This window comes from Pogoniulus pusillus, chromosome 21 (assembly GCF_015220805.1).
Source record: "Pogoniulus pusillus isolate bPogPus1 chromosome 21, bPogPus1.pri, whole genome shotgun sequence".
NCBI classification, from domain to species: Eukaryota; Metazoa; Chordata; class Aves; order Piciformes; family Lybiidae; genus Pogoniulus; species Pogoniulus pusillus.
In genome coordinates, this window is record NC_087284.1 from 21,887,211 (window position 1) to 21,913,997 (window position 26,787).

Consider the following 26,787-nt stretch of genomic DNA (forward strand, 5'->3'; position numbering starts at 1 on the left):
TACACATGCCAACCTGAAGAGCACTCTTGTGGTGGATTCTCAGAGGAAGGGATTGCCATGGACATGTGCATCACCTCTTACCCCCCTCCCCCCCAGCCTTTCCCACTGTTCATTTGTGTTGCTTTGTTTACATTAGGAGAGCAAATAAGAAGCACATCGAGAGCTTAAGAGCCAAGCAGCGTGCAGCACAAGCATGCTCCCGTCAGCAGTACCATCATCTCCAGTTGTGCCAGGGAAGGTCTGGGCTGGATGTTAGGAGGAAGTTGTTGTCAGAGAGAGTGATTGGCATTGGAATGGGCTGCCCAGGGAGGTGGTGGAGTCACCATCCCTGGAGGCGTTCAAGACAAGACTGGATGGGACACTTAGTGCCATGGTCAGAGCTGGGTGCTAGGGTGGACTGGATGATCTTGGTGGTCTCTTCCAACCTGCTTGATTCTATGATTCTATGATGCATGATTTTAGTATTTGAGCTATAACAAAGTGTTGAAACTTTACCCAGAGTAAGGTACACATCTGTGAGAACATTCTCTGGCCCCAGGGAACTCACTGGAACACTTACTCCTACTTTTAAATGCTCATGAAAGTACTTCTGAACTTCCATTACAACATCTAATTATACACATCTTACAGACACTGCAATTATTTCACCAATATGACAGGAGAAATCTGAAACAGAACTTCACAGCTCTGAGATGTAATTTTCCACATTTTGAGGTACTAATGGACAAATCTCAGCATTATTCTGCATCCAATCCACCTCTGCAAGCAGCTTTTCCCTAAAGGAGTAGTTTAGTGAAAGCTTTAGCTAAAATGGAAAGAAGGATGAATTAAAGAAGCCAGGACTAAAATGCAAACCCAGACCACAGTTACAAAAAGTGGTGCTCTTGCCAGCACCTTTTACAATCATTGCTTCTCTAAAAGGTAGCTCTCCAAAGAGACACCTAGCTGCATTTGCAAGGCATTGTCATGACTGTGCCAGAGTTGAATAAAAAGGTAATTTATGTATCCCCTCATCTATTTCTAGGTGAAATTATCATTAATCCAATTATCATTTTCTCATTAACACAGACATTAAAATTTTTATTACAGAGATGCTGTCAGTGTACATAAAAGCCCTGCAAATGGTTCCTTTGCTGGACTGGGCCATTTTCATCTGTATCTTCATGTGAGAGAGTATGTGCTCTGCCATACACCAACACACACACTCAGAAAGGAGGAAAACCACCCCAGCCCCTGGTACCAAAGCCTAACAGTACAACATCCACTGCTGTTACCACAGATGGAGTCAAGGACTTCCCCTCAGATTGCATTCTGGAGAATAATGGTTCTAAAGAATTTGTTGATTCCATTCACTCTTATCAATGTTAAAGAATAGGATCATAGAATCAACCAGGTTAGAAGAGACCTCCAAGATCATCCAGTCCAACCTAGCACCCAGCCCAGGACAGAGTGGCTGAGAGCAGCCAGGCAGAGAGGGAGCTGGGGGTGCTGGCAGAGAGCAGCTGCAGAGGAGGCAGCAGTGCCCAGGTGGGCAGCAGAGCCAATGGCATCCTGGGCTGGCTCAGGAGCAGTGTGGGCAGCAGGACAAGGGAGGTTCTTGTGCCCCTGTGCTCAGCACTGCTCAGGCCACTCCTCAAGTACTGTGTCCAGTTCAGGCATCCTCAATTCAAGAGAGATGTTGAGATGCTGGAAGGTGTTTGGAGAAGGGCAGCAGGGCTGGTGAGGGGCCTGGAGCGCAGCCCTGTGAGGAGAGGCTGAGGGAGCTGGGGGGGTGCAGCCTGCAGCAGAGGAGGCTCAGGGCAGAGCTGATTGCTGCCTGCAGATGCCTGCAGGGAGGCTGTGGCCAGGTGGGGTTGGGCTCTGCTGCCAGGCAAGCAGCAACAGAACAAGGGGACACAGTCTCAAGCTGTGCCAGGGCAGGTCTAGGCTGGATGTTGTTAGGAAGTCGTTGCCAGAGAGAGTGACTGGCACAGGAATGGGCTGCCCAGAGAAGCAAGCAATTTTTTTTCTCAGCAATTTCCTCCCTCGTGCTAAGCATTATGAACATGAATTGGTTTTTTGTTCTGTAAAGTTAAAAAATCTATGCCCTTTAGAGTCAGTCAGTGTCAGAGTTAGTGTGTCTTTGTCAAACATACTCCAAAAAAAGCAGCCTGACTCTTACCACAGCACATGTCCCATGCAAAGGGGAAAGAAAAAGGTACTGTTGCTCTGCTGCTGCCACATTCTGACACCTTTCCACACTACTCAATGCAGACAGGCAGAAAACTTAATACAGGCACAACTGAATAGGACTAGGAAATGCTGAGTAGGCAAGAGTTCGAAGTCTCCTTCGTCTGCAGGCATGAAAAGCCAACTCACTCATGCCTTCTGAATCACAGAACCCTTGCAGTCACAATGACAGCCAGACAATTTAGGTGCTCTACCTGCCACTGCTCATGGGACAGTAGTGCTTCAGTATCACAGCATCACAGTATCACCAAGGTTGGAAGAGACCTCACAGATCATCAAATGTCCCTTTGTTCTATTGGTGGTTGCCTGGCAGAAGAGACCAACCCCACCTGGCTACAGCCTCCCTTCAGGTAGTTGTAGACAGCAATGAGCTCTGCCCTGAGCCTCCTCTGCTGCAGGCTGCACACCCCCAGCTCCCTCAGCCTCTCCTCATAGGGTTTGTGTCCAGACCCTTCACCAGCCTTGCTGCCCTTGGAGAGAATATTGTTAAGATGTAGTGAGATACAAAAGGAAGCTCTGTAGTGACTGGAGCTTTCAGCTTACTGGGTCATTAGACTATTGCTGGAAGTAAAAAAAGGAGTGTGGGCAAGGATCAAGGACTGTTGACAGCCACTCCTACATGCATTTTGCATTATTTTCTTTCCTAGTAACCTCTCCTGGTTTGCAACAGCACTCTCAGGCTCATATTTCAAGATGCAAATAGAAAACCTGACGGGTCCATTTGTCATCCTGTTCTTTAACACAATTCCAGCCCAGCTAGCCTGTTTGGTATTGAGAATGGAGAATCTGAAGTCTGATTATGTAGTGCCAAGGAACACTGAAACATCTGAAAAAGCTCTCTGCAGTTGTGAGAGGTCAAAATGATCCTTTTCATTTGAGCAAGGGTAATAGTGGGGTAACTGAAAGGAGGGGTATGTGTTTGCAGCAGCATAACAAACTGGGAGCTGCTGCAGCTGACACCACTAGAAGCACTGCCACTGCAGTACAACAGAATCCTTTTTGTGTGCTTAGTCGTCTGTTCTATGTCCAAGCTGAAAAAAAACAACTGTCCTGGAGGCAGGGGATTAATCTGGCTGAGTCAGGAATTATAGAAGTAGACTTGTTTTGATTTTCCTGAAAACCCTGCCCCTAGACTGTGTACAAAACCAGTTTGGGTTTATTTGCAGGTTCTCATTTGATCAGGAATTCCTCAAAAGGGTGTTGTGGATAGATGTAGAGGTTTAGGAAGTCAGGCAATGGAAAAGGCTAAGCTATAAACACAGCTTTACCCCACTATCAGTCAGGCTGAGCAGGGAATTAGGGTGAGACAGGCACTCGACACTCAGCCCTTGCTGGGTTTCTCTGCAGCTCAACTGATTCTGATGCTGCAAGCAATATCCAGTAGTCTGGATCCACAGGGCAGCAGCCCAAGGCAAGTGGCAGAGCTGCCAAACTCAGAAATGCCTCTGGAGATGGCTGCCACAAGACAGGGATGCGTGGAAGCGACACTGCCCCAGCAGCAGCAGCAGGGGGGAGCCAAGCTGCTGGGCTCTCCCCAGCTCGCAGTGGCAGCCAGGAAGCTGCCTGGGACACGCTCTGAGAGTAGCTGGGGCTGGGTGCTGCCAGCAGCTCTCTCACAAGGACCCCAGGGCTTGCCAAGCTTGCAAGTTTGCAGAGTGGTGCAAAAGTGGGGAGAACAATCCAAAGGCAGGGATGGTGCAACACTGAGAGCTGTGTAAGAAGGTAGAAGCTGCCCCAAAGTGGGAACAATCCAAAATGGAGTTCTGTCGTGTCAGGAACCTGTCCTGCCAAGAACTCTTTCAAGGCAGGAACCCTTTTGAGGCTGGAGCCCCTTTGTGCCTTCTCCCTTGCTCTATTTATCCTTCTCTAGACAAAGTGTCCATTTGCCATTTCACACTGGGCATGAAAACTCAGCCAAGCACCAGACAGAATTGCTGGGTACCACTCAGAACATGAAAGCTGCATGCTTTTCTGTAGGGTGCTGTGCAGCTACCTGCAGGGAGGCTGCAGCCAGGTGGGGTTGGGCTCTGCTGCCAGGCAGCCAGCAACAGAACAAGGGGACACAGTCTCAAGTTGTGCCAGGGCAGGTCTAGGCTGGATGTTAGGAGGAAGTTGTTGGCAGAGAGAGTGATTGGCATTGGAATGGGCTGCCCAGGGAGGTGGTGGAGTCACTGTGCCTGGAGGTTTTCAAGCAAAGCCTGGATGAGGCACTTAGTGCCATGGTCTGGTTGAGTGGCCAGGGCTGGGTGCTAGGTTGGACTGGAGGATCTTGGAGGTCTCTTCCAACCTGGTTGATTCTGTGATTCTATGAATTGATTGGGGATTTTTAGTGCATTAGGATGAGTGAAACCTTTCTGCATATCAATTCTGGTTCTGTGGAGGAGCTGTTTGGAGCATTGTTATGTAATGCAGTTCCCAGTCAGAACCCCCCAGCTGGAGAACTACACTCTAACTGTAACCAGAGTGTTAATAAGCTACGTTTGAAGTGAACTTTGAAAAGTTAGGACTGTTGTGTAGCTGTCAAGCCATGCTATAGTACCTTGAAATAGCACTTCTGAAGCATAATGTAAATTTTCCAACATTCATAAACATTAATCCTTCTGAAATGGCCTTTTTTTTTTTTTTGGCAGAGGTTAGCAGTGACTTTCCTATGAAAAATGAAATGTGACTTCATGCTGCAGACAGTTCAAAACTAAATGCTGCTTTAAAAAATGCTATTCCCAAAGGAATTTGACATGCTTCTTTTTGTTGTTGGTTTTTTTTTGTCTTGCTGTCTTGTACAGGTTTCATTTTTCCTGTTCATTGTTTTTGTGGTGTACACCATGCTGCCCTTCAACATGAGGGATGCTATAGTGGCCAGCGTGTTGACCTCTGCATCTCACACCATTGTGCTGAGCATCTGTCTATCAGGGACAGCTGTTGTCAAGGAACACTTGGTTTGGCAGGTAGGTGCTTTGTGGAATTAATGATTAATTTGGGCTGAGGTAGCCTGGTAAATGAGCCAGGAGTACCTCTGTGGGTGCCTGGGATGCCTCTTCAGTTCTGAATTGCTGCAGACTTATTTCGCAGGTAATCACCTTCTAATAATGAGGGTGTCAGTAATGTCATGTCTTGCTGAACTGCACATGTAAGTGGTAGAATCTACAGCCCTGTGGTGTTTGCCAACGTGAAACCCAAGGTTGCTCACAAATTATGTGATGTATTGTGGTAGGTGCATTACAACTCTGCTGTGTGAACCACAGTCTCCTCCCCTCACCTCATTGAAGTCTAACATCCAAGAGCAAGGAGTTTTTCCAGGTATCTTTCATAGAAGCACAGACTCAGTCAGGGCAGGGTTGGAAGGACCACAAGGAGCAGCCAGTCCCAACCCCCCTGCCATGCCCAGGGACACCCTACCCTAGAGCAGGCTGCACACAGCCTCAGCCAGCCTGGCCTCAAACACCTCCAGCCATGGGGCCTCAACCACCTCCCTGGGCAACCCCTGCCAGGCTCTCACCACTCTCCTGCTCAACAACTTCTCCTCACCTCCAGCCTGACTCTCCCCACCTCCAGCTTTGCTCCATTCCCCCCACTCCTGAGAGCCTAAAAAGTCCCTCCCCAGCTTTTTTGTAGCCCCCTGCAGACCCTGTAAGGCCACCAGAAGGTGCCCTGGGAGCCTCCTCTGCTCCAGCCTGCACTGCCCCAACTCTTTCAGGCTGTGCTCACAGCAGAGCTGCTGTAGCCTCTCAGCATCCTCCTGGCCCTGCTCTGGACACTCTCCAGCATCTCCACAGCCCTCTTGTCCCAGGGGCTCCAGAGCTGGATGCAGCACTCCAGGTGGGCTCTCAGCAGAGCAGAGCAGAGGGGCAGGATCAGCTCCCTGGCCCTGCTGGCCACACTGCTGCTGCTGCAGCCCAGCCTCTGCTTGGCTTTCTGGGCTGCAAGTGCACACTGCTGGCTGCTGTGGAGCATCCTTCATTACCAGACCATAGCCTCAAGTGCCACATCCACTCTCCTTCTAAACACCTCCAGGGATGGTGACTCCACCACCTCCCTGGGCAGCCTGTGCCAGTGCCTGACCACCTGCTCAGGAAAGAACTTCCAACATCCAACCTAAACCTCCCCTGACACAACTTGAGACTACTTGCTCTTGTCCTGTCATTAGTAATTTAGGAGAAGAGACCAGCTCCAGCCTCACTACAACCTCCTTTTAGGTAGTTGTAGAGGGCAGTAAGGTCCCCTCTCAGCCTCCTCTTCTCCAGACTAACCAACCCCAGCTCCCTCAGCTGCTCCTCACAGGCCATGTTTGCCAGATCTCTCCCCAGCCTTGTTGCCCTTCTCTGCACCTGCTCCAGCACCTCAGTGTCCCTCCTATACTGTGGTGACCAAAACTGGACACAGTACTCAAGGTGTGGTCTCACGAGTGCTGAGTACAGGGGCATGAGCACCTCCCTCCTCCTACAGTTCTGGTCCTGTACTATGTGACGTACTGCAGATAAAAACCATTTCAAACACCCAAATATTAGCAATTCTGGAAGAATTTCAAAGCAAGTTACAGCCTCCTTAGAGCATCAGAAGGAGATCTCACCTGAAACACAAACCCTATGAGGAGAGGCTGAGGGAGCTGGGGTTGTTTAGCCTGGCGAAGAGGAGGCTCGGGGGGACCTCATTGCTGTCTACAACTACCTGAAGGGAGGCTGTAGCCAGGTGGGGGTTGGTGTCTTCTGCCAGGCAAGCAGCAACAGAACAAGGGGACACAGTCTCAAGTTGTGCAGGGGAAGGTCTAGGCTGGACGTTTGGAGGGAGTTGTTGGCAGAGAGAGTGATTGGCATTGGAATGGGCTGCCCAGGGAGGTGGTGGAGTCTCCATCCCTGGAGGTGTTCAAGCAAAGCCTGGCTGAGGCACTTAGTGCCATGGTCTGGTTGGCTGGATAGGGCTGGGTGCTAGGTTGGACTGGCTGAGCTTGGAGGTCTCTTCCAACCTGGTTGATTCTATGATTCTATGAACTGTTTTTTTTCCTTACTGTTTTGCAGAAGAGCTGTAAAATGGTGAAATGCTGCAGTGTCCCTGGAGGTCCTGTAACAATCCCAGCTGTCACTGATGATAACCTAAGCAAAAACTGAGATGCACAGGATTTTCTAAATACAGTGATGTCATTTGAGGCACACAGCACGATTTTAACTCTTACATCCCAATGACACTGAAGCTTAAAGCAAGCAGATTACTGCAGAGATGCAGGTAGAACAGGAGAGGCAGACACCATGCTATTTATTGTGGGTAGTGTGAGGAATGAAGCAAATCATTTCTGCTTGAGTCTGTGCACATTCGCTGTGATCCTTTGCTGATAGCATTCTTTTCTGTTCCCAGCTCATACTGTAAGTGATAGCTACTTACCTTTTCAGTTGCTTGTGCCTTACCTTGAAAAAGACTGTGCTTCAGAGGAGCATTTCAGCAATTGCAGTGGTTTTGCAGAAGTTGTGTCTCTAGTTCCAGAAATGGCTGCGGATCTACATCGTGTGGAATGTTGTGTGATTGCTTTTGATATGTGGATTAGCTGTGAGGCTTTGAGGAACCCAACTTGTGCTGTATGCTAGGCAAGAATTGTAGAGATCTGTTGTCAGTGTAGTATTTCAATAATTCAGCAGTACAGCAATTGATAATTGTAGTGTGTGAATCAGGGAGAGTGTTGTTTGTTTAGCCTGGAGAAGAGGAGGCTCAGGGCTGACCTCGTTGCTGTCTATACCTACCTGAAGGGAGGCTGTAGCCAGGTGTGGGGAGAGATGAGGAAAGGGCAGAGGTACTTAACACCTTCTTTGCCTCAATCTTCAATAGTGGGACAGGATATCTGGCCTCTTGAGCTGGCAAATGGAGTCAGGGACCAGTATAATCTCCCCTGAAGGGAAGATGTAGCCAGGTGGGAGTTGATCTCTTCTGCCAGGCAACAGAAGAAGGGGACACACAAGTTGTGCCAGGGCAGGTCTGGGCTGGATGATAGGAGGAAGTTGTTGGCAGAGAGAGTGATTGGCATTGGAATGGGCTGCCCAGGGAAGTGGTGGAGGCACTGTCCCTGGAGGTGTTCAAGCAAAGCCTGGATGAGGCACCTAGTGCCATGGTCTGGTTGACTGGATAGAGCTGGGTGCTAGGTTGGACTGGAAGGTCTTGGAGTTCTCTTCCAACCTGCTTGATTCTATGATTTTTAGTTTCTTGTCAATCTCTGGCTGTTACTTTAGACACAGTTTTGCTGTTAAAAGAGTATTAAAATTTGCCACTCTTTTGCTTGAGTTAAAGTTGCTGTTTGTAGAATTTATTTTTCCTGCCTATCTTTCTGGACCATTAAAGTTCTGTGTATCTAACCCAGTACTTCCATAAAGTGCTGCAGTTTTGGATAGGTCATCTCTCCAGAAATGGAAGAAATCAACCCTTGGCTGTGAAGTACAATCACTGTCTTTTGTCTCTTCCTATTCTGTTCAAAAAGACTGGAAATCCTTAAGCAATTTGTAAGCTTGTTAAGGAGTGTTTAATTTACAGGATCTTGTTGATTTTCTACTTGTAAAATGTGTTAAATGTTCTGAAGAGTTTGGAAGTTACCAAAACAGTAGTGAGTGCACTGGGTTCTTACAAGCACTTGGAAGGGTCTAAATGCCACTAGCACAGTTTGTTTGCCCTCTGTACACTTGACATTGCTGTTGTTTATGCTTTGGAGTGTAAGCAAAAAAACCTGTTTGCTTTGTGTTCTTTACTTTTGAAAATTGGAATAGATTAGATCAGAGATGCTGATTACACTAAAAACAGAAATAATATTTGCCAGCAAGTGGGCAGAGGCCATGGGATGAGATTTACCAGAGCCAAGTGCAGGGTTCTACACTTTGGCCACAACAACCCCAAGCAGCACTGCAGGCTGGGGTCAGAGTGGCTGAGAGCAGGCAGGCAGAGAGGGAGCTGAGGGTGCTGGCAGAGAGCAGCTGCAGAGGAGGCAGCAGTGCCCAGGTGGGCAGCAGAGCCAATGGCATCCTGGGCTGGCTCAGGAGCAGTGTGGGCAGCAGGACAAGGGAGCTGCTTCTGCCCCTGTGCTCAGCACTGCTCAGGCCACTCCTGGAGTGCTGTGTCCAGTTCTGGGCTCCTCCATTGCAGAGAGCTGTTGAGACACTGGAAGGTGTCCAGAGAAATGCAGTGAAGCTGGTGAAGGGCCTGGAGCAGAGCCCTGTGAGGGGAGGCTGAGGGAGCTGGGGGTGTGCAGCCTGCAGCAGAGGAGGCTCCAGTCCAACCTAGCACCCAGCCCTATCCAGTCAACCAGACCATGGCACTAATTGTCTCATCCAGGCTTTGCTTCAACACCTCCAGGCACAGCCACTCCACCACCTCCCTGGGCAGCCCATTCCAATGCCAATCACTCTCTCTGCCAACAACTTCTGCCTAACATCCAGTCTAGACCTGCCCTGGCACAACTTGGGACTGTGTCCCCTTGTTCTGTTTCTCATTGCCTGGGAGAAGAGACCAATCCCACCTGGCTACAGCCTCCCTTCAGGTAGCTGTAGAGAGCAATGAGATCACCCCAGAGCCTCCTCTTCTCCAGGTTATACAGGGGACAGTTAGGAAATCAGTACACACTTAAGGAGCAGAAGGATGATAGTAGAGTCTACCAGATATTACAGCATGTGTATTCTTTATGTACAGCAAATACCCCTTTGTAACTGTTTCCTATGTATTGGAAGACTTCTGTTATCTTGGCTGAACAAACCCTATCATGTGTCAGATTCTCCTGCCTTGTAATGCTTTTGGTAGCTCTCTCTGAAGCTCTCTAATTTTCAGCATCTTCTAGTGCCTCTGGTTCTCATCCTGTAGCACTTTGGGAGTCAATCATACATTCAGTCTACCAGCTGGGAAAAAGTCAATATTCAGAAGTATTTGCTTTATTTTGAGATGTGACAGAGCCTCTCTTAGTGGGTTTGGAATTCCTTTAGCTGTTTTCTTTGGAGTTCTGTAGTTGTTTTCCTTAGAGTTCTGTGCCCAAAGTTGACTTCAGTGAAGCTGAAAGCTTTAGCATGGTCTTGATTGTTCAGTGTTGGTTGCGGTCAGACTCACTGAGAGAAAATCCTCCTGCTGGATAAAGAACCCTTCAGCACATTCCTTGTTGGTTACATGAGCTGTTTTCTATGCATATCTTTTGAGGGAAGGGAAGCCACCTGGGTTTGAAAGTTGGCCATGACAGAGGTTGTCTTCCTGAAGCCTTCACATTTTCCCCGTGGCTGTTGGCTGCCAGTGTTAAGATTCCCTAGTAGGAATTCATCTAGCCTTGCCATCCAGCTGCTGCACCTCATGCTTTGGGATGACTGACAGACTCAACAGTATCCAGTTTCTGTTTCTTCTGTGTGAGTACTTCGAGACTGTGATGCATTTGTCTCATAACCTCTGTCAGTAAAACAAATGAACTGTCTGCTTCTGCACCAGCTAAGGCTTTCATCGTTTTCCTACTTCTCTGAGTCCTTGCTTGTGCTTTCTCAACATCTTTCTTGCAACCTGGACATTAGCTTTAGAAGAACGTGCCAGGAGCAGCTGCAGCAGTGTCATGGAATCATAGAATCATAGAATCAACCAGGTTGGAAGAGACCTCCAAGATCATCCAGTCCAACCTAGCACCCAGCCCTATCCAATCAACCAGACCATGGCACTAAGTGCCTCATCCAGGCTTTGCTTGAAGACCCCCAGGGACGGTGACTCCACCACCTCCCTGGGCAGCCCATTCCAATGCCAATCACTCTCTCTGTGAAGAACTTCCTCCTAATATCCAGCCTATACCTCCCCTGGCACAACTTGAGACTGTGTCCCCTTGTTCTATTGCCAAATGCTAATAGTGGGCTAGGTCTACAAAGGGGTTAGTGTGGAGACACCAGCCCTGCAGTAAAATGCCCAGGTAATCTTCCATTCCACTTCTGTGAGGAGTTTAATGTGCAGGGATCTGGGACAGGCAGGAGGAAAAGAGAGTCCTGTGTTCCAGTCTCTGCGTATGAAAAGGTAACTGTCAGTGTATGTTTGGGACTTTTAATGCTGAAAATGCACAAGGCAGACAGTCTGGAGTCTGTGGCTGACCCCTTGTGGCAGTTTGGGTGTCACCTGCCCTCCCACTCGTAGGAAATTACCCAGACTAGACTCAGCAGAGCTGGAAATGAAGCTTTGTGTTCACAGCTCAGCACGATAGACAAGCAGATAGTTCCAATATCTACAGCTATATGCAGAACTATACAAGTTAAAGGTAAAACACAACAGCCCTCCCAGAAACCAGAGTGCCCAGGAGGGGCTCCCACCCACCCTTCCACCTCCTTTCCACCTCTCTACCTTATCCCAGACTTTGCCTTATGTGCAAGGTGAGTTTGGAGGATCAGCCAGAGGGGGTTAGAAAGCAGAAGGATTAGTTACACAGAAGCAGACCAGGGGAAAAGTACAGACACCAGCTGTGACAAAGGTGCACACTGTGTTATCTCTGCTTATGTTGTTGTGTTGCTGTGTCTCAGCAAGCCTATGGGTGCAGCAGACATCACCATTGTTTCCTTTTCACAGCCTATGACCTAATTTCTCTCGCCAAAATATTCCAGCTAGCCTCAAACCAGCACACCACTCTTTCCAGGTGAGCATCCTACTGCCAAGCAGAGGATGTTCTGTCTGCTCCCCAGAGCCCAGCAGTTGGGGGTTGCTCCAAGAGAGCATAACAGATTACAGTGTTAAGATATGTGACTTAGAAGGCTTCACATCCCCTTCAGTTATCCTAGAATGGAAAGTGTTTCCCTGCTGTCTGTTCCTGTAAACATGTAACCTGCCTTTTTCCCCCCTCAAACAGGAACAGATTTCTCTTCAAATACTTGTGGTTTTTCTGCTCCATTCTTGTTATGAATTATGCAAAATTAATGATCAATATTAATTTTGATGTCCAGGTGAAGATAGTTAATAGCTGTGAAAATTGGTTATTACCATTAAATCTCACCAGAAAACGTATTTATAGTGTTCAAAACATAGAGTTTGGAAGCACACAAGAAACAAGCAACACACAGGGAAAAGGCAACCCAGAAGAGTCAAGAAACAACTAGCAAATATAAACATTAAACTTAAAACTGGAAAGAGGTCCTTAGTTTAGAATCTAATTACAGAATTTCTTACAGAGGCTTTGAATATTTACCCCAAAATACTATCGGATGGGACAAAAAGTGAAGTGAGAGGCAAATTACTCTTGTGCACACCTGCTTGTGATCTTTCTGACTTAAATACTGTGTGAGTGGAACTGTTAGGGGGTGACTATGCTTGCAAGTCAGGTAAAAGTGATGTAATTCAAGAGAGATGTTGAGATATTGGAACTTCTTTCATCTCACACCTAAGCTGTTCAAGGCAAGGTTGGATGTGGCACTTGGTGCCATGGTCTAGCCTTGAGCTCTGTGGTAAAGGGTTGGACTTGATGATCTGTGAGGTCTCTTCCAACCCCCTGATGATACTGTGACACTGTGATTTAATTTCTCTCAGTAAAATATTCCAGTTAGCCTCAAACCAGCACAGTGCAGTGTAAAATAGGGATCAGGAGCATAAACATATTTTGTTGTGTGTAGGAGCTATTGATGAGTCAGAGTGCAGTTGAGATGCCAAACTCCTCAAAGAACTGACTTGTTGAAGTTGCAGTGCTTTCCAGCCTCTATCTATTCAGGCACACCTGCAACAAGATAACAATCTTCATTTGTCCTCTGAGCCTCTGCTGCTTCCCAGTGCTGAGCTGCTGCTCAGGCAGAAGTCGTTCCTCCTCCAGTCACCTTTCAAAACTTGCCCCTCTGTGCATTTCTGCCAGTGCTTGCTCACAGAGGTCCTTGGGCAGCCCTTCCTTCCCTTAGCCCACTTCTTCATGTCTTGGTCCTTGGTGTGGTTCAGTAGAGCACTGCCACGGAGTTGCCTGGCTGTTAATTATTGCCTGCAGCCTCCAAGTGCCAGTGCTGCAGGTGCTGCAGAAGCATGTGATGGACTTGGTTAATGATCCTAGAGAAACAAGTGCAGGCCAGAAGCAAACAAGGGAACAACAGACTTGTGCCACATACTTAATCTTTTCTTAGCAGCTATAGCTACACCCACCATAGATGGGAAGCCCTTCTCTGGCCCTGAAGCTGGGTGGCACAGCACAGATCATGTTTACCTGCCTACCCTCCCACCACTTGCTCTTCCCCAAGTCAGGGTGTCCAGCTGTTAACAGAAACAAAATCATTTCTGATGTGTTCCATGCCCTGAGAAGTGGCAAGGCTCAGTGAAAATGTTGGTTGGCTCAGATCAGAACAGAGCTAGTGAGCAAGATAACAACGGTACAGCAGCAGTGATCATGAAGCTCTAACCTTTCTTCCACTTTTATTTGGTCTAGCAGCAGAGGCGTCTGGAGAAGATCATCTGCAAACCCTGTAGTAATAGTTAGTTATTCCCAGAGACTGCACCTGTGGTTATTACACAACATTCTCCTTCCCTCCTCAAGGTACATTTGTTACACCCAAGGAGTGGCATCAGCATTTGTCCTGTGTGGGCTGGAGAAGGAGTCATGGCTGTCCAATGACTTGCACTGGTTATGTATAATAAGTGTGATGGTTTGGGTGTTCCCTGCCCCCCTACACTTTAGAAATCACCTAGACTAGACTCAGCCAGCTCTGGAAACTGAATGAAGCTTATATTTACAGCTGGCACAATATACAGGCAGATATTTACAGTATATACAGTTATAGACAGAAATAGGCAAGGTAAAAGGTAATACAGAAACACAACTCCCCTCCCAGAAACCTGAGTCCCCAGGAGGGGCTCTCAACCACCCTTTCACCTTCCCCCCCACCCCTCTACCTTACCCCAGTGCCAAGGAAGAATGGAGGTTCACCCAGGGGGTTAGGAAGCAAAGTGGATTAGTCAAGGAGGCTAGAGAGAGGTGCAGCTCAGCCAGATCCCCAGCAGAAGTAGAAGTGAGAAGTACTTCATCTATGTTTTGATTCCTGTTCTTACACATCTCAGCAAGCCAAGGAGTGAGGCAGGCATCATTCTGTTTTCCTTCCACAGCTGTAATCTAGTTCTTCTCACCAAAGCATTCTAACTAGCACAATAAGTGATGTTTCTCTGGGCATACTAAAGACTATATGCTGTGTATTTGCTGCAAAGGTCACCTGCATGGCTTCTAAAAGCTCTAGTAGTTTCTGAAGGATACAGTATTAGTTTAGCTGATTTTTGGCTCTTCCACTGCTCCTGGGTTTGTTCTTCACTTAAACACACTGAACAGCACAGGCTGTGCTTCACCAGACATAAAGTTATGCAAATCCATTTGCAGTTTTATTTCCTTTGTGCCTTTGAGGATGTTTTTTTCTCATAGATGTGTAGCAGCTCAGAAGCCACCAGAACACAGGCTTGGAGCAAGCAAGCTGGCTCGGCACTAATCTAGCTCAGATCCCCAGACTGTGGGTTCAGGATGCTCTAGAAAACAGAACAGTGCAAAGGTACATCTGAATCTCAGGCCAGCTCCCATGTCCTTGTATATACAACAGCACAGTTAATCCATAGCCCTCTACGCTGTTTTAAGTTAGACTTACTGATATCACACCAGTGTAGGTCTCCAGAAGACTTAACTGCCAGCTGGAAGTTAAGGAATGAAGCTGTATTTACAGCTTAGCACAACATACAAGCAGATGTACACAAATATATAGTTATAGACAAGTTAAAAAGTAATGCAGAAACACAATACTCCTCCCAGAAACAGAGTCCCCAGGAGGGCTCCTGACCCAATCCCCCCTTCTCCCTCCCTCTTCCCCTCCCTTCAGAAATAACCAGATCAACCCATGTATAGCTCACATGATAAATCTGGAGATCTGAGGTGAGAGGTCAAAAAGACAACAAGGAGGTTAGAGGAGAAAGGGTTAGGTCAGATTAGAGTTAAGGCAGAGGCAGCCACAGAGACCAGACTGCTAGAAAGCAGGCACAGAAGTGAGAGTTAACTGAGCAGTGTGTGAGCAGTGAGTGTCCTATCTATATTTTGACAAGTTGCATTTCTCAGCAGAAGAATGAGTGATAGAAGGTCCTGGTGGGTTTTTTCTTTCTTCTCACAGCTAAGGATTTAATTTCTCTCAGTAAAATATCCCAATTAGCCTCAAACCAGCACATAGATGCACAGAGCTAAGGCTGATGGGTGGTCAGTAACTGAGGGCTCAGCAGGACAAGAAACAAACACCCGAGCAAAATCACCCTAAGTGATCTCAGCAGATGTTTTCTTTCAGTGCTGAAGAAGGAAGCAGAGGCCCACCAAATCCTTGGGAATCTTACCCAAAGAAAATGATCTCCTTAATTCCTAAGCACAAAGAATTGGTTACACTGATCCTGAGTAGAAAGGCTTCTGTGCATGTGAAAGATGAGCTGTTCCCAGTGCCTGTCCTTACAGTCATTGCCACTCTCTGCTACTTGAGAAGAGGATGAAAAGAACCCAGATTTCATCTGAGCAGTTTTACACCAGAGGAAATCATTTCAGCCAGTTCCCATGCAAATGAGTAGCTCAGACTCTGAAACATGAGATTCTGAGGTCCTCAGTACAGCTGCGCCCTTGTCTCTTAGGAGCCCAAACTGAGTTTTGCTTTGAAGAGGTTTGCTGTGGTTGGTTGAAGGATTTCTGAAGGGCCACTTTTCAATAACCTTCTTTATGTTAAATATAGAATCAGAGAATCAGCCAGGTTGGAAGAGACCTCCAAGCTCATCCAGTCCAACCTAGCACCCAGCCCTAGCCAGTCAACCAGACCATGGCACTAAGTGCCCCAGCCAGGCTTTGCTTGAACATCCCTCCAGGGATGGCGACTCCACCACCTCCCTGGGCAGTCTACATCTATGTGGTTCAGCAGGGACTACCACAGCAGCATTTATCCAGGCTAACCACAGGATTTCACTGCCCTCTTCACTATGATTATTTGCCAGACTTTATTCCAAGACTCCAAGATACCAGAAGATGATCTTGTGCCCTCGGGAATTTGTGTGCTCCATGGCTAGCAGAATCGGTTGCATGGGGTTGAAGGGGGAGGTTACACAAAGAAGCATAATCTTTAAAGACTCTGTGGTCTTCACAGATAAGATCTCACAGGATGTGAAGCTTAAGTGACAAGAACACTCTGGGTGGGGAGTTGTGATGCTTGGTATATGAGATTAGGAATTACCACACAAGGAAGAAACAACATCCAGAGGACATCTGTAGTCCAGCAGGGATTTCCAGTGACCACCTGAGAGATACACCAGGCATGAAATAGGATCACAGGCTCACAGGATGGCAGGGGTTGGAAGGGACCCAAGGGGATCATCCAGTCCAACCCCCTTGCCAGAGCAGGACCACACAATCTAGCACAGCTCACAGAGGAACACATCCAGAGAGGCCTGGAAAGGCTCTAGAGAAGGAGACTCCATAGCCTCTGGGCAGCCTGTGCCAGGGCTCTGGGACGTGCATCTTTGTCATGTCTTGCCTTCCAAAACTTCAAACTGGAGTCTTAGAGGGTTTCCTTAAACAGCCTAATATGACAGCATCAGCCCAATTTGGTTTTTGTACAGGAAGAGACTCTGTCTTGATGAACATTTAGTCACAAAGATCTAGTGTAACTGTTTGGATTATTCAGGGTGGTTTGCAGCTGCTGCTGTGAGAGAGGCTCACACTCTCAGTGCCAGTGTGAGGTGTGCAATGATCTTCTCTCCTCCTGTATGTAAGTGGTGAGATGGAGTTTAAGTTTCTGCAGGAGGTTTGTTGGGGTTTGGTTGATGGTCTCTAAATGCTGACTGTTGCTGACCTTTGCATCCACATCCACATCCACTCTCTTTCTAAGAGAGATATTTTGGATGCTTATACAGTGTTTGGTTGTTGAAAACACTCATTGACATTTAGCCTGGGGGAAGAAAAACCCAGAGTGACAAGGATAAATACTCCCAGGGCTGTCTGCCTGCTCTGACCAGCTTGCACAGGCCATGGGTCAGGAAGGGGGAGCAGAGATGGTGTGCTCCTTGTGTGACATCTAGAGAGGCTGTTGCTGTACTCACAGTTTCCTCTGAGCCTTAACTGGGCAATTAAGTGGTGGCCTTTCAAGTCCAGTTCTTTTGTGCTAACATGCTGATGAGGTCCACTCATTAATCATGTTTAATTAATTCCATAACATGAAAACTGCTCAGGTTGGTGAAGACTCTTCAGGGTTTATCTTGGATTCCTTCCACTCCTTCTTTTTAGTAAAATAAGCATAGGATAACAGAGCAGAAATGATCTTTATCTAAGTAAAATATGTAAGAAGATGGAAATTGTCTGTGCAAAAATGGTGGCAAAAGCCTAAATTATAATAAGGAAGAGAAGGGGAATAGTAGAAGGGGAAAAAAGTGGATAATAAGGCACCTTTGCTAATGCTTTCCATTATTTACTCTAAGGTTTTGCTTCATTTGCTTGTTCAGTCATCAGTGCTGTTTTTCTTCTGCCATTCAGCACTTTAGGCAGTGAATGTTTTCCATGGATTTTCAGCTAACCTTCTCATCTCACTTCAGGTTATTGATGCTACCCTGATGACCTCTGAATACAGAGGTGATAGCCTTTGTACTTTTGATTGACCAAGCCACTTCAGAATCTCTTCCGTATGCTACACAGGTAGTCTCCAAAGCGGTTACCTGGTTATTGTCTCTCTTCCACGTCACTCCACCTTCTGTTGAATTGCCTCAGGTAAAACTGGGGCTGTGCATCAGCAGAGCTGGCCTGCCTGAGACAGTGGGGGAGCAAGCAGCAACCTTGGTAAACGTGTTCTGAACCCTCAGTGGACATACCTGTGTCAGCAGTCATAGAATCATAGAATCAGGCAGGTTAGAAGAGACCTCCAAGCTCCTCCAGCCCAACCTAGCACCCAGCCCTGGCCAAGCAACCAGACCATGGCACTAAGTGCCCCAGCCAGGCTTGGCTTCAACACCTCCAGCCACAGCCACTCCAGCACCTCCCTGGGCAGCCCATTCCAATGCCACTCTCTCTGGCAAGAACTCCCACCTAACATCCAGCCTATACTTTCCCCAGCACAACTTGAGACTGTGTCCCCTTCTTCTGTTGCTGCTTGCCTGGCAGCAGAGCCCAACCCCACCTGGCTACAGCCTCCCTGCAGGCAGCTGCAGGCAGCAATGAGCTCTGCCCTGAGCCTCCTCTTCTGCAGGCTGCACACCCCCAGCTCCCTCAGCTTCTCCTCACAGGGCTCTGCTCCAGGCCCTTCACCAGCCTTGCTGCCCCTCTCTGGACATGTTTATAGTGGTGATCAGGTTCTTGTTAATGCTGGGCACAATTCTCATGATGTGATGTGAGCCATGATAGGGTATCTTGGAGAACTGAGGAGCTGAGATGCAAAACTGGGATCATAGAATCATAGAATCAACCAGGTTGGAAGAGACCTCCAAGACCATCCAGTCCAACCTAGCACCCAGCCCTGTCCACTCAACAACTAGACTTGTATCTGGTTGTTTGCCTTTGCACTGAATTGCTTCAGGGTGCTGCCATTCCTTATCAGCAGTGGTGTTCTGCAGTTGAAGTGCCTGCAGTTGCATTGCCTTTTGGGCACTATGGAAAGAGAATAAATCCTCTTAAAAAGTGTCAGTGTTGGCCTTCATGTTGATAGCTCAGAAAGTGATAGTCTTTGGTTCACACTGATGAGAAACTAGCACAAAATGAGGAGTCTGCTGTTTTATTTAGCCTTCTGGATTTGGTTTTCCTTGTAAGTTTTCTCCATGATTGATTTCTTCTTTCTAACCTCACGTCCTGGCTTGTAATCCATTTTGCTCATTCCTCTTTTCTTGCTTCTTTCAAATCTGTTTCTTTTGCTGACCCAGATGGGCCTTTTGGGGGAAAAAAAGGTAATTTATGGATTTATTTTTTTTGATCCTTCTGTATACTTCATCTTGCTAACAGCATCTTGTGACCAAAGAGTCCAGCAGCTCAACGGAATTGTAAGGAGAATCATAATCATAGGATCATAGAATTAAACAGGTTGGAAGAGACCTCCAAGATCTTCCAGTCCAATCTAGAACCCAGATTTAGCCAGTCAAATACACCATGGCACTAAGTGCCCCAGCCAGTCTTTGCTTGAGCACCTCCAAGCATGGCAACTCCACCACCTCCTTGGGCCACCCATTCCAGTGCCAATCACTCTCTGCCAACAGCTTCCTCCTAACATCCAGCCTAGACCTGCCCTGGCACAACTTGAGGCTGTGTCCCCTTGTTCTGTTGCTGGCTGCCTGGCAGAAGAGACCAACCCCACCTGGCTACAGCCTCCCTTCAGGCAGCTGCAGGCAGCAATGAGCTCTGCCCTGAGCCTCCTCTGCTGCAGGCTGCACACCCCCAGCTCCCTCAGCCTCTCCTCACAGGGTTTGTGTTCCAGACTTCTCCCAGCTTTGTCACCCTTCTCTGGACACCTTCCAGCACCTCAACATCTCTCTTGAATGGAGGAGCCCAGAACTGGACACAGCACTCATCTTTCCTTGTTTCAAACTATTTGAGTCTCTCAAATCCTTAGAGTGGAGAAGGCTGAACAGTGATTTCAGATCACCCTGCCCAGACCATTTATAATTTTCTAAGCACCTGTCACACCTTCCTTATCATCTCTTTCCCAGGCTGGAGAACTGGCAATTATTTATCTTTCCTTATTTAGAAACCATTCTGTACCTTTGATCTTCCTTGTTGCCTTCCTCTGATCTGAAAGGAGTTTTCTTTTATGCAGCATGGAAGCACAATAAGAGTATCTATTAATGCTTCATAGCATGCTTGTTTAGTAAGGAAGTAGGGCACTGGAAATTCTCTTGACCCTGAATAAAAGGAAAACAGATGAGCCTGATCCTCAAGGCAAGAACAAATTAGCTGAAATATTGCTAGTGAGGGAAATGAAGAACCTGTGCCCTGACCCATGCAGTTCTGTGGTGAAGGCTTAGACTGGTTTGCTTATCAAAATGCACATGATTCTCTTGTTTGTGAAGGGGGCTGGAAGGAATTGTTGTACAGTTACCAGAGTGAAGAAAGAGCAGTAAGTTCACTTTCCATGTCAGAAGATAGTGAGCAGTTGGCATTGGTTTTGCTGCTGCTGCTTCTCTCTCCTTTACATTACATTGTGAGCAGTTGGCATTGGCTTTGCTGCTGCTGCTTCTCTCTCCTTTACATTACATTGTGAGCAGTTGGCATTGGCTTTGCTGCTGCTGCTTCTCTCTCCTTTACATTACATTGTGAGCAGTTGGCATTGGCTTTGCTGCTGCTTTTCTCCTTTACATTACATTGTGAGCAGTTGGCATTGGTTTTGCTGCTGCTTTTCTCCTTTACATTACATTGTGAGCAGTTGGCATTGGCTTTGCTGCTGCTGCTTCTTTCTCCTTTACATTACATTGTGAGCAGTTGGCATTGGTTTTGCTGCTGCTTTTCTCCTTTACATTACATTGTGAGCAGTTGGCATTGGCTTTGCTGCTGCTGCTTCTCTCTCCTTTACATTACATTGTGAGCAGTTGGCATTGGCTTTGCTGCTGCTGCTTCTCTCTCCTTTACATTACATTGTGAGCAGTTGGCATTGGTTTTGCTGCTGCTTCTCTCTCCTTTACATTACATTGTGAGCAGTTGGCATTGGCTTTGCTGCTGCTGCTTCTCTCTCCTTTACATTACATTGTGAGCAGTTGGCATTGGCTTTGCTGCTGCTGCTTCTCTCTCCTTTACATTACATTGTGAGCAGTTGGCATTGGTTTTGCTGCTGCTTTTCTCCTTTACATTACATTGTGAGCAGTTGGCATTGGCTTTGCTGCTGCTTCTCTCTCCTCTACATTTCATTGTGAGCAGTTCACTTTGGTTTTGCTGTTGCTTCTCTCTCCTTTACATTTCATTGTGAGCAGTTCACTTTGGTTTTGCTGCTGCTTCTCTCTCCTTTACATTTCATTGTGAGCAGATGGCATTGGTTTTGCTGCTGCTTCTCTCTCCTTTACATTACATTGTGAGCAGTTGGCATTGGCTTTGCTGCTGCTTCTTTCTCCTTTACATTTCATTGTGAGCAGATGGCATTGGTTTTGCTGCTGCTTCTCTCTTCTTGTCCTGGTTGGGAAGCATATGAACGAAATGCTTCTACACTCATATTATGTGGGATATGTGAAATGAAAATCCATGCTTAGTTGCAGGCAAATAATCCTTCCTAGACTAAGAGGAACTGGAGTCCTGTGTCCAGTTCTGGGCTCCTCAATTCAAGATAGATACTAAGATGCTGAAAGGTGTCCAGAGCAGGGCGCCAAAGCTGGTGAGAGAGCTGGAACACAAACCCTATGAGGAGAGGCTGAGGGAGCTGGGAGTGTGCAGCCTGGGGAAGAGGAGGCTCAGGGGTGACCTCATTACTGTCTACAACTACCTGAAGGGATGCTGTGGCCAGGTAGGGTTGGTCTCTTCTCCCAGGCAATGAGAAATAGAGCAAGGGGACAAAGCCTCAAGCTGTGCCAGGGCAGGTCTAGGCTGGATGTTAGGAGGAAGTTGTTGTCAGAGAGAGTGATTGGCATTGGAATGGGCTGCCCAGGGAGGTGGTGGAGTTGCCATCCCCGGAGGTGTTCAAGCAAAGCCTGGCTGAGGCACTTAGTGCCATGGTCTGGTTGACTGGCTAGGGCTGGGTGCTAGGTTGGACTGGATGATCTTGGAGGTCTCTTCCAACCTGGTTCATTCTGTGATCTGTGATTCTCAGTTCTAAAGGCTCCTTCATATAGAATGAAGCCAGAAGGAGCCTTGAGGATCATTTATTACCATTGGTTACAGTGTTGTACAGTTTAACTGAATTAGTTTTCATTTGCACTCTAGTAGTGGCTCCTTCACTTCAGATCTTGGCTTACAGTATTTCCTGTGGACTACTGTCTCTTATCAGAGTTCAGGTTTGAAATACTCTTCATCCATTTGCATGAACTGGCACTGACTCTCTTACTTTGCTCCATCTCTGTAACAAGTGGAGAATAATCAGTAGCCCTTTTGCTGTGACTGTGTGTCCTAGGCTAACACAGCCAGCTGTCACAAGCCAGCCCCCTCCCACACACAGGCAGTAGGGAAAAGAACACCAAAAAATCCCCTCTGGGTTGAGATAAAGAATTTGCTGAGTTCATACACGACACAGTGCAGAAGCAAAAGCAGCAGCAGAAGCCAGCAATACAATGATTTCCCCCACCCAAACACACAGCAGCCAGTGCAGCAGAAAAAGCCAGCAACTCAAACCTGGAAACCAGAAGCAGCACTTGGCACAGGAAGCCTCTCCTGTTGCAATCTGAACTTGAAGCTCCATGACACTTTGCTGCAGCCAGCACTTTCGTTTTGAAGCTGGCATGATGGCAGCATGGAATTGAATATCATCAGCACATCATAGAATCATAGAATCAGCTCCCTCAGCCTCTCCTCACAGGGCTCTGCTCCAGGCCCCTCCCCAGCCTTGCTGCCCTGCTCTCAACACCTTCCAGCACCTCAACAGCTCTCTGCAATGGAGGAGCCCAGAGCTGGACACAGCACTGCAGGGGTGGCCTGAGCAGTGCTGAGCACAGGGGCAGAAGCAGCTCCCTTGTCCTGCTGCCCACACTGCTCCTGAGCCAGCCCAGGATGCCATTGGCTCTGCTGCCCACCTGGGCACTGCTGCCTTCTCTGCAGCTGCTCTCTGCCAGCACCCCCAGGGCCCTCTCTGCCTGCCTGCTCTCAGCCACTCTGGCCCCAGCCTGCAGTGCTGCTTGGGGTTGTTGTGGCCAAAGTGCAGAACCTGCCCTTGGCCTTGTTCAGTCTCATCCCCTTGGCCTCTGCCCACCCATGCAGCCTGGCCAGGTCCCTCTGCAGGGCTCTGCTACCCTCCAACAGCTCCACAGCTGCTCCTAGCTTGGTGCCAGCTGCAAACTCACTGCTGCTGGACTCAATGCCCTGGTCTGGATCACTAATAAAGATGCTGAACAGGACTCGGTGAGACATGACACACTGTGAAAACAAGGAGCTCCCCCACAAAACACCCTGAGAAGTCTGTCTTGCAAGCACTAAGCCAGAGCTGGACTGACAAGCAGACAGCCTGGGAGAGGCTGGGGATTTTCTGCCCTGTGAGCTGCATCTCAATGCTCTTAGTTTTGAGCAGAGCATTTTCTTTACTGACTTAGTCAAAGGCAAGCCTGGGCTCCAGATGGTTGAGACTGATTCATGAGATGAGTACAAACTTCTGGAGGGAGAAGTGATTGGAGGAAGATTGGAACAGGATGAGTGGAGTCAGACTGGAGCAGTCCCCTGAGCTGCTTGCTGCGGGATGTGACCGAAGTGCCCATAGGCTGTTCCCGTGGGCATGGACTGCGAGCACACCTTCAGATGAATCTGGGCACCCAAAAGCTGCTGGGGAAGACTTTATCAAGTGCTTCAGTTGCCACGGGAGTGAGGTACAGATTTCCTGCTTGACTTGATCAGTGGTGCCAGGCCCAGCTGGGGAGCTGTAACCAGTGGAGTCCCCCAGGGATCAGTGGTGGGTTCGGTACTGTTCCACCTCTTTGTCAATGACATCGATGAGGGGACAGAGTCTGCTCAGCAGGTTTGCTGAGGACATCAAACTGGGAGGCTTGGCTGATACAGCTGCAGGCTGTGTGGCCATCCAGAGAGACCTGGACAGACTGAGAGCTGGGCACAGAGGAGCCAGATGAGGTTCAGCAAGGACAAGTGCACCTGGGGAGGAATAATAAACTGCAGCAGTACAGGCTGGGAGGTGACTGCTGGAGAGCAGCCCTGTGGAGAGGGACCTGGGAGTGCTGCTGGATAACATCCATGGCACAGCAATGTGCCCTGGTGGCCAAGAAGGCCAATGGGATCCTGGGGTGCATTAAGCAGAGTGTGTCCAGCAGATTTAGGGAGGTTCTCCTGCCCCTCTGCTCTGCCCTGCTGAGACCTCATCTTGAATACTGTGTTCAGTTTTGGGCTCCCCAGTTGAAGAGGAGAAGGGATCTGCTGGAGAGGTTCCAGCAGAGGGCTACAAGGATAATGAGGGGACTGGAGCATTGTCTGATGAGGAGAGGCTGAGGGCCCTGGGGCTGCTTAGTGTGGAGAGGAGAAGACTGAGAGGGGATTTAATAAATGTCTATAAACAGCTAAGGGCTGGGGGTCAGGAGGGGGGGACAGGCTCTGCTCACTGCTCCCTGGGAGAGGACAAGCAGCAATAGATGGAAGCTGCAGCACAGGAGGGTCCAGCTCAACACAAGGGGGAATTTCTTGACTGGAAGGGTCCCAGAGCACTGGCACAGACTGCCCAGAGAGGCTGTGGAGTCTCCTTCTGTGGAGCCTTTCAAGGCCTGTCTGGATGTGTTCCTGTGTGCCCTGAGCTGGATTGTGTGGTCCTGCTCCGGCAGGGGTTTGGACTGGATGAGCTCTTTGGGTCTCTTCCAACCCCTGCCATCCTGTGAGCCTGGTGGCTTGCAATGAACTGAAGCTTTAGGAGCTAGTACTGGGGTACATGACCAGTGGGCCTTTTGGACTGGAGACTGACACAAGAAGAGGTTGTTTGGGTTCTGTATAGAGGCTTGCATAGGCATAGTTGATAATCAGGGGGGGAAAAGAGTAAGAGATAATCTTAGGCAGCCACTTGCCTGTGTTTCTGAGATCAATATGATCTTCCTTGCCTGTCAGATCTCATAAAGGCTTTTGTCTCACCCCCATGCAGTAAGTGTTGCAGTAAGTGTTGATGGTGATTGCCTTTGATAACCTTTAAGGCAGCACAAGAAGAAGAAGAGCAAAGTCTGTTTCTGCTGTCTGTCTTGGAGCTTCTGAAGAACCTTTTTGTATTCACTTTGCACTGCCATGGCTGCAGCTTAAAGTCCAGATAGAATCATAGAATCAGCCAGGTTGGCAGAGAGCTCCAAGCTCCTCCAGCCCAACCTAGCACCCAGCCCTGCCCAACCAACCAGACCATGGCACTAAGTGCCCCAGCCAGGCTTGGCTTCAACACCTCCAGGCACAGCCACTCCACCACCTCCCTGGGCAGCCCATTCCAATGCCAATCACTCTCTCTGACAACAACTTCCTAACAACATCCAGCCTATAACAGATGCATTTAACTTTCTAATATAGCCAATCAAATGGCAGTTGTCTCTGGAAGTCCACAGAGGATTTTGACATGCACAGGGACACTTTCTAGATTGGTTTCTCTTAGCATAGAGGAAACTTGATTCTGTCTTGTGCACAGTTTTTCCTGTTGGAGTTAAGGTTGAGAGCTGTTTGCTGTGACCTAGGTCACACTGACCTTAGTTAAAGGTCCAATGGCTGTGTGTCACATGCTATTTTGATAGCCCCTTGCTGCAGTGCTTCCTCAAAAAACTAGCAACTGGGCCCAGCAGTGGCAAGCTAAAAGATAGGCAGTTAGCTTGTTTCCTAAACATCTTTATTCAAATGTGATGTAAATTGCTTCAGTTATGGAAACATGTCCCACCATGGGAGCTCTTAACTACCATAAACATAGCTAGATGGGAGACAAAGCTGGGGGGTTCCTGTGTTTGTGTTTAACAGCAATAACAGACGTGTCTTGTCGAAAGTGCAGCTCATGGAGCTTAGTCATTTGCCAGCTCCTTTGCCTCCCCCCTGCTGCTGCAGCTCCTGTGCTGCATGCTGCTTTGTGCAGCTTGTATTTCATTCTTGCCTGGGGACTCACTCCGGCATGGCAGCTGGGGAGGCTGCCTGGGGCACACAGGAGGAGAGGGGAAGCTGCTGTGCTGCTATGGCAGTGGGAAGGGCACTGTTAGCCACTCTCTCCTCCAGCTCGCTCACTCTCCTGGTCAGCAGCACAGGTGCACTCTCACTGCTGCCTGCAGCTGCCTGCAGGGAGGCTGTAGCCAGCTGGGGTTGGGCTCTGCTGCCAGGCAGCCAGGGACAGAATAAGGGGACACAGTCTCAAGTTGTGCCAGGGCAGGTCTAGGCTGGATGTTGTTAGGAAGTTGTTGTCAGAGAGTGACTGGCATTGGAATGGGCTGCCCAGGGAGGTGGTGGAGTCACTGTCACTGGAGGTGTTGAAGCAAAGCCTGGCTGGGGCACTTAGTGCCATGGTCTGACTGATTGGGCAGGGCTGGGTGCTAGGTTGGGCTGGATGAGCTTGGAGCTCTCTTCCAACCTGGTTGATTCTTCCTAACATCCAGTCTGAACCTACCAATTCCTACCTTTGTTCCATTCTCCCCAGTCCTATCACTCTCTGACATCCAGAAAAGTCCCTCCCCAGCTTTCTTGCAGCCCCCTTCAGACACTGCAAGGCCACAATCAGGTCACCTGGGAGCCTTCTCCTCTCCAGACTGCACAGCCCCAACTGCCTCAGTCTCTTCTCACAGCAGAGCAGCTCCAGCCCTCTGCTCATCCCCGTGTGCCTTCTCTGGACACCTTTCAGCACATCCATCTCCCTCTAGTACCAGGGGCTCCAGAACTGGACTGAACTACTGAAAAGAATCATAGAATCATAGAATCAAGCAGGTTGGAAGAGACCTCCAAGCTCATCCAGTCCAACCTATCCCCCAGCCCTATCCAGTCAGCTAGACCATGGCACTATGAAAGTGTTTGTGGTGGGATTTTTTCCCTGTAAAAGT

General features: G+C 48.4%; 1 protein-coding gene across 1 annotated transcript in view; it reads left to right on the top strand.

Annotated features, from left to right (window-relative positions):
• ADCY2 (adenylate cyclase 2) overlaps positions 1–26,787 on the top strand; it is a 126,701-nt gene that overhangs the window by 35,315 nt on the left and 64,599 nt on the right. The window contains exon 3 of the mRNA XM_064161222.1: positions 5,013–5,174. Within this exon, the coding sequence (XP_064017292.1) occupies positions 5,013–5,174 (162 nt within the window). The remainder of the gene's footprint in view (positions 1–5,012; positions 5,175–26,787) is intronic.